We start from the raw sequence: 7,437 nt of genomic DNA on the forward strand, positions 1-7,437 counted from the left end.
GTTGGACAGGGAGGCCTGGCGTGCTGCAGCTCATGGGGTTGCAAAGAGTTGGACACGACTGAGTGACTGAACTGACTGATGTGTTGCAAAATGATCACCACAATAAGTTTCGTTAACATCCATCACCTCATTCTCCTCCCACCCTTTGGCCATGCTGCAGAGCATTTGGGATCTCAGTTCCCCGACCGACCGACCGGGGATGGAACCCATGCCCCCTGCAGTGGAACCACACAGTCTGCTAGGGAAGTCCCTGACATTCCTTTTTTTTTTCCTAAGAAATCATCTTCTATTTCTAATGAGACAGAGGCTCTATGCCTGAAACACAATGTATTCCACCAACCCTCTCCTTGAAGCCTCTCTTCTAGACGTTTTTCCCCTCCAGGATGGTGGTCCAAGAAGACAAAGATTACACGGAATTTCATCCCCTTGTTTGGACCCGGCAATAATCCTACTCTTGCAAGTCGGCATCTTTGTATTGTGAGTCAAACTCAGCTGGCGTGGAAGCTAAGCCAGCAGGTGGAGACTTGAGTGGCAGAGTGGATGGGAGGATTAGTCAAGAATTGCATTTTAGAAAAACATATAATTGCAATTTGCCAAGGGTTTACTTTTAGAATTGGGAGATTGGAAACAAAGAAATCTTAAGATTCTTGAATGTTGAATTTGGGAATGAGGAGGAAAGTTGAAGGCGCAGATGGTTATCTTTTGTCCATAAATATGTTAGTGCTGGAATTCAACTCTAAAAACTGTTCCTTTGGGAAGTAAACCAAAAGAAGAAGAAGAAAGAGGATGGTGTGGGGTTTAAAGACCAGACAGGATTTCCATGCTGGAGAAGAAAAAGCTATTCAAAGAAAGAGCCAGAAGAAGCAAAAAAGGCAAGATAAAGATGATTGCTTAGGAAGGAGAAATAGTCAGGAGGGCAAATGTTGGTTCTAAAATAAATCTATCACATTTGCTCTGGCAAGTCTATTCCAAGAATACCAATTACCTAGAGAATGTTCTTTTTCTCCTTGTTTCCAATGCAGGAGACACAGGAGACCCAGGTTCCATCCCTGGGTTGGAAAGCTCCCCTGGAGAAGGGAATGGCAATCCACTCCAGTATTCTTGCCTGGGAAATCCCATGGACAGAGGAGCCTGACGGGCTACAGTCCCTGGGGTCACAGAGAGTGGGACAGGACTGAGTGAGGAACACTTTCACTTTTCTTTTCACAGGTCAATAAATTTTATTATTTTGCATCTAGTAATGAACCAGGTAAAGAAGGCGGTGCTTTCATTCTATCATGCAATGTTAGATTTCATGTTCACTGGATTAGAACAAAAATCTCATCAAGTATTGGCAGACTCAGAGGTCATAAGCATAGGGTCCTGAAAGAATCTCTATTAACAGCCATGGGTATACATCATGACATGTCAAAGGTTATGAGCATTTTACTTTCCTTGATTCTTACAATAACACAAAGAAGGTACAGATAAGGTACTTCTGCCCTTATTTGTAGATGAGGAAACCGAGACTTAGTAAAGTGGCTAAGCCAAGCCCTTATGTGTTTACGTGTTTTTAAAAACTTCCACAGTAATGGTTTACGTATGATGACTAACCAGGCTCCCAGGATCCTAGGTCTGCAGGTCCTTTCCTCTGGCTTTTGCCCTGCTGAAAAGACTTGGTGGTTTTTCTGAAAGCCAAAAACCAAGACAGAAGTTAGGTGGGGGTTGAAAACAAGTGCGATTTTTTAACATCAGCTGATGCCTTAACATTCCATATGTGTTTTACTGTGACCTTAGAGAGCACCAAAGAGGAAAATAGTTAGTTGCAGTTTTTGCCATAAACTAGCCTGATTTCGAGACCCTAAGAGGGGCTCAAGTCAAGGCAATTAACTGTCCCAGTGAGAGTTTCAGTCACCTTAGGTGGCCCCAGGAGGTGCATCTTTGACTTTTAAAAGGTGGAAACAAGGTGAAGCTAGGAGTGTCTCATTGCTGGGTTCATTGTGTTTCCCATTTCCGAGGTCCTAGTTTCCCAGTTCCCCACCAGGTCTGGGTTACTCTGCAACTCTCTTTTGCATTACAATGGCCTTGGTGAGACTGGCAGACGGGATTAACTGGGAATTCGCAAGGGTTGTGTGGGCGTGGCATTGCCAGGAGGGGCGGGGACAAGTATGGTTGAGCCTTACTTATAAATGTAGAGCCTCTATTTATTTTCATTTTCCTATATTGGACTGGTTGGCTCTTATCTTACAGGTGACTCCTTTCATCCTGTCCTTTTTTAATGCTTTCACACCCGGGGATCTTCACCTTTCTCTAAGTCCTTCTATCTAGATTCTTCAGCCTGGACTTTTTCTAGCATCTAGCTCTTAGGCTTTTTTCCTTCTCCTTCAACTCAACAACATGAGTGTGGACCCAGCTTGTCCCCAAAGCCTGCTTGGCCCCGAAGCATCCAACTCTGGGGAATCTTCACCCATGCCTGAAGAAAGTTACGCGTCCTTGCAAATGTCATCTGCTGACACCCTCGACACGGACACTGGTAAGAAAATACTGAGTCTTTGAGGGGCTGAGTTCCTTCAGGGAAAGAGAAAGAAGGGACTGAAGGTCATTTGTCTCCCTCTTGAGCCCATCAATATAAGGAGGTGTCATAATCTGTTAATCCTCTCGACACCTCTTTTCCAACTATAATCTGATGGGGTCATGCGCTTTCCCCGGTGTCTCAGGAGTCAGGATCTGTGGACCAAGAGACGAGGGACCGGGGAGGAGCAGTTCAGATGTATACAGTGTATTTGAGAGTTTACGTGCACAAGCAAATGCGATGTGATACACCGATGTGTAAAATCTTAGCGTCATGCGGAGCACCCAGTAACAGTAAATGTTACCGCTAAGCCAGAAGTAGGAACATCACCTTTTCGGTCTGTCTATTCAAGGTGTGCTAGAGATGGCATCGTTAATGATCCGAAATGCACCTTTTGGAAATATTTCACTTTTCTACTATACAAGTAGCCGTTGTGTCTTCTCCTAACCTCTGGATGTATGACTATTACTGGGTAGTTTGTAAACACCTGGTATGCTCAGGTCTCCTAAATCTAAGGGAAGTAAGTGTTCACCTCACTTTATGGTGGATGATTCCAGAAGGTTTAATAGGCTGCCTAAGTGGGTAAGAGTTCAGATCTGAAATCCAGTTTGGCTTCAATATCTATGCTTTAGTACTTAAGCTTCTAACTGGTAACTGTGAATGTAAGAGATGCTCAAGATACTGTAAAGACAGCACTACCTTTTTGGGAAATCAATTTGGCAGTCATTATTAAAAATAAAAAGGTAACACTAGCCATTTACCCAGGAATGCGATTTTTAACGTTTATGGTGTAAGACAGCCAAAGAACTATTTATGATTACAACTGTAGAACTCGGTTGTGGAGAAGGGAATAATTAAAATAACTGCTGTATTTGAGGCAAGATGTCCCAACTGCGATATTTGAGTGTTGGATTTTAATGTTAACTCCATTTTCCTAAATTTTGTGTTAGTATCCTTTTATAATTTCACATGCTGAAATTATACAGCACTTAATACAAGCAAGTGGGCGTGGGCATGTCCTCCTAGCAAGCTAACTGCACCTTTGTGAAAGGATTTTTAAAAAATTTTGTTAGACCAAGCCCCTCGCTGTGTGGGATCTTTGTTCAACCAGGGATGGAAGCCGTGCACCCTGCATTGGAAGTGCAGAGAGTCTTAACCACTGGACCACCAGGGAAATCCTAGATGATTTTTAAGACACTCCTCACCTCTAGTCATGAGTTGAAGACCTTCCTACTTGTGAAATTGTGATTTTTTTTTTTTTGGTAGTTGTTGCTGTTTAAGGCCTGTCCATTTATTCCATGACAAGGGTAAAATTCGAGTTGAGCACTGGGAATACCTCTGTACAAATAAATCTCTAGTACAGGAAGTAAATTCTCAGTTACAAAGTCAATAATATATGTCAAGCCCTGTGCTAGACAAAAAATTTTTGTCTGTTAACTTGTTATTTCTAAATTTTTTGTCTGTTGCATCATACTAATCAATGGAAAAACTCCATGAGATATACAACATGGGAAATATAGCAAATATTTCATGGAGTATAAGCTTTAAAAATTGTAAATAACTATATTGTACACCTGAGATTTACATATTACACAGCAAGCATATTTCATTAAAAAAAAAACTATGATAAGCTTGGCCCAATTGCCAAACCAAACCAAAAAAAAAAACTCCATGAGGAAGGGATAATCCTGGAAATGAGACCACAGAGCTAACCAAGGTCTGGGTTGCAAAAGGAGTTCATTGGAATTCACATTTTCTGACAGTCCTGGTATTAAAACTGGGTAGTAAACCGTTAATTCTATAAGGTCCGCAAGAATCTGGATCATCTGTTTTATCAAAGAGGTTTGAGTCCCCTGTTGCTTCCCACCCAGGACAGGGGAAACTGGTGAGCTGCAGTCCACGGGGTCGCAGAGTCTGGACAGGACTTAGCCACTGAACAAAAACTGCTTCCCAGCAACACATGATATTAACCATGTCTATTACATGTAAAATGTTTTTTGTGCAAAACTTGGCAGAGTGTTCAGGATCACTTAAGAATAAAGTTATTAGCTACTATCTTGCTCTGAGGACTTTAAATAGTGCTTTGAAAACAATGCATTTTTAATATTTGAAGTTTTAGAGAAAAGTGTTGTTTTATTCCCAACAGTCTCTCCTCTTCCTTCCTCCATGGATCTGCTTATTCAGGACAGTCCTGATTCTTCCACAAGCCCCAGAGTGAAACCACTGTCCCCATCTGCGGAGGAGAGCACAGAGAAGGAAGAGAAGGTCCCCGTCAAGAAACAAAAGATCAGAACTGTGTTCTCACAGACCCAGCTGTGTGTGCTCAATGACAGATTTCAGAGGCAGAAATACCTCAGTCTCCAGCAAATGCAAGAACTTTCCACCATCTTGAACCTCAGCTACAAGCAGGTACAGTTGTTTTGTTGTCTGTGCAATAAGAAATAAAATATAAGGGATTTGCCTGGTGATCCAGCGGCTCAGATTCACCACTGCCACTGAAGGGGGCCTGGGTTCGATTCTCAGTTAGGGAACTAGATCCCACATGTCACAGCTAAGATCCCACACAGCCAAATAAATTTTTTTTGGGGAAAAAAAAAGAATGTTTATGCACCTCTGCAAATAAGTTAATTTTTAATAATGAAAATGGAATCTTTTTGTAATGTGTTTTGTGACCATCTTTCTTTCACTAAATATCTATTGCAAATGTGTCATATTAAACCATTTCCCGTGTTAAACAAGCCAAAATTGTGAAAACGTTTCCAATTTTCCCTTAAACAAAGGAAAAACACACTTCTATCATCTTGAGTTAGAGGAGTCCTAGCTAACCACTGGTTCTCATTAAAATCAAAGTTGCATGTTTAATCTGTATACATCTGATTACTGATGAAATTAATCATTTTTCATATATTTATTGGCTAGTTTATTCAGGCAAATGGTTTTCCATCTCTGGTACCATACTTGGAAAGTCCTCTATCAAATGATCTTAACTTTTTGTATAGTTGTCCTTGTGAAGTATGTTTCATCATTCTTGAATTAACATACCATTATCATATTAAATGTAAATGTGCTAATATGGAGTGGGGGCTTATTGTTGCAAATTAGTTACTTTTAACTGTGACTAAAACTCAGAGACAGTAAAGCGTCTGCCTACAATGTGGGAGACCCGGGTTCGATCCCTGAGTTGGGAAGATCCTCTGGAGAAGGAAATGGCAACCCACTCCAGTACTCTTGCTTGGAAAATCCCATGGACGGAGGAGCCTGGTAGGCTACAATCTATGGGGTCGCAAAGAGTTGGACACGACTGAGTGACTTCACCTCACCTCAGTGAACAGTATGGGCAGACATTTAAATGTGAACTTCCTAGTTCATAGCCATAGCCTCCTAGCCATACTGGCAGTGTATCTAACCGGTTAAGTTTATTTAAAAAGCCAACTGACTTGAAAGGCTTGAAATTCACTCAGATTCAGGATTTAAGAAAAGAGTCTGGTAATTAGAATTTTTGTTTCAAGTTTGAGATAGTTGTAGCTATCAGAAGAAGAAAAAAGAACACCTTAATATTCTTTGGTTCCTACTATCAATACATACTGCATTACTAATATTTTATTTTTAAATTTATTTGTGGATTTGGGGGGCGGAGATGGCCATGCAGCACATGGGATCTTAGCTCCCTGACCAGGAACTGAACCCATGCCCCCTGCATTGGAAGATCGGAGGTCCCTACTAGTATCTTAAACTTTTCCTATCTTATCTTTTCCTTGTCAGGTGAAGACCTGGTTCCAGAACCAGAGAATGAAATGTAAGAAATGGCAGAAAAACAACTGGCCGAGGAATAGCAATGGTGTGCCTCAGGTAATAACAGAAAACTTAAAATTTTCTGCTTTTTCCTAACAAAGAGTTTTTAGTTCTGTCTGTTGCTGCAGCATGCAATCCCAACCACGGACAATTCTGAACTTCCAAGTACTTTTTCAGTTAATCCATTCTTCTTTTTTCAAAAGGGCCCAGCAACGGCAGAATACCCCGGCTTCTATTCCTACCATCAGGGGTGTTTGGTGAACCCTCCTGGAAACCTGCCCATGTGGGGTAACCAGACCTGGAATAACCCCACGTGGAGCAATCAGAGCTGGAACAGTCAGTCTTGGAGTAACCACTCCTGGAATAGTCAGGCCTGGTGCCCCCAAGCCTGGAATAACCAGCCTTGGAACAATCAGTTCAACAACTACATGGAGGAATTCCTGCAGCCCGGGATCCAGCTACAGCAGAATTCTCCCGTCTGTGATCTGGAGGCAACACTGGGAACTGCTGGGGAAAATTATAACGTAATACAGCAAACTGTCAAGTATTTCAGTTCCCAGCAGCAAATCACTGATTTATTCCCAAACTACCCTCTCAACATACAGCCTGAAGATTTATAACAGCTATTTGTGACAGCTATTGTATGCAATCTTAATGTGAGCAGAGACTGTGTATTCTCTAGAATTTTTCTCGTTTTAGAATTCTGTACCGCTTCTCCTTAGTAAGCTGCTTTTCACTATACCTTCTGTGTCAGTTTGAGGGACGGGTAATGAGTCCAATAAGAGGTTTCAGAAGCATTGTACAACATGACAAATGTGTCTGGCTATAGATAACTCAATTATAGTACTTTGGATATAATATATAATATTTTGGATAATTTTAGGATCTAGAATCTAACTTTAAGCACAGGGAACAAAAGTACAAAGACGTATGATGGGGATTATTCATATTTTCTGGGATAGGGAGGCTTTACTTGTTAAGAATCTCAGTCCTTAAGATGAAGAGTGCTTTACTAATTTCCTCCACCCTTTTTCGCTATTTTACTACAACCCCTAATTTGTTCATCACTCTTATTTTTGGAGAACGATGTTTTG

General features: G+C 41.3%; 1 protein-coding gene across 1 annotated transcript; it reads left to right on the forward strand.

The window, feature by feature from the left end:
- The first annotated feature begins 2,376 nt into the window (after positions 1 to 2,376).
- NANOG (Nanog homeobox) lies at positions 2,377 to 6,963 on the forward strand. The gene is made up of 4 exons (XM_052641085.1): positions 2,377 to 2,512; positions 4,698 to 4,960; positions 6,314 to 6,400; positions 6,547 to 6,963. Exons 1-4 carry the CDS (start codon positions 2,377 to 2,379, stop codon positions 6,961 to 6,963), a joined length of 903 nt encoding a protein of 300 aa, XP_052497045.1.
- The last annotated feature ends 474 nt before the right edge of the window (positions 6,964 to 7,437 follow it).

This window comes from Budorcas taxicolor, chromosome 5 (assembly GCF_023091745.1).
Source record: "Budorcas taxicolor isolate Tak-1 chromosome 5, Takin1.1, whole genome shotgun sequence".
In the NCBI taxonomy this organism is placed as follows: domain Eukaryota; kingdom Metazoa; phylum Chordata; class Mammalia; order Artiodactyla; family Bovidae; genus Budorcas; species Budorcas taxicolor.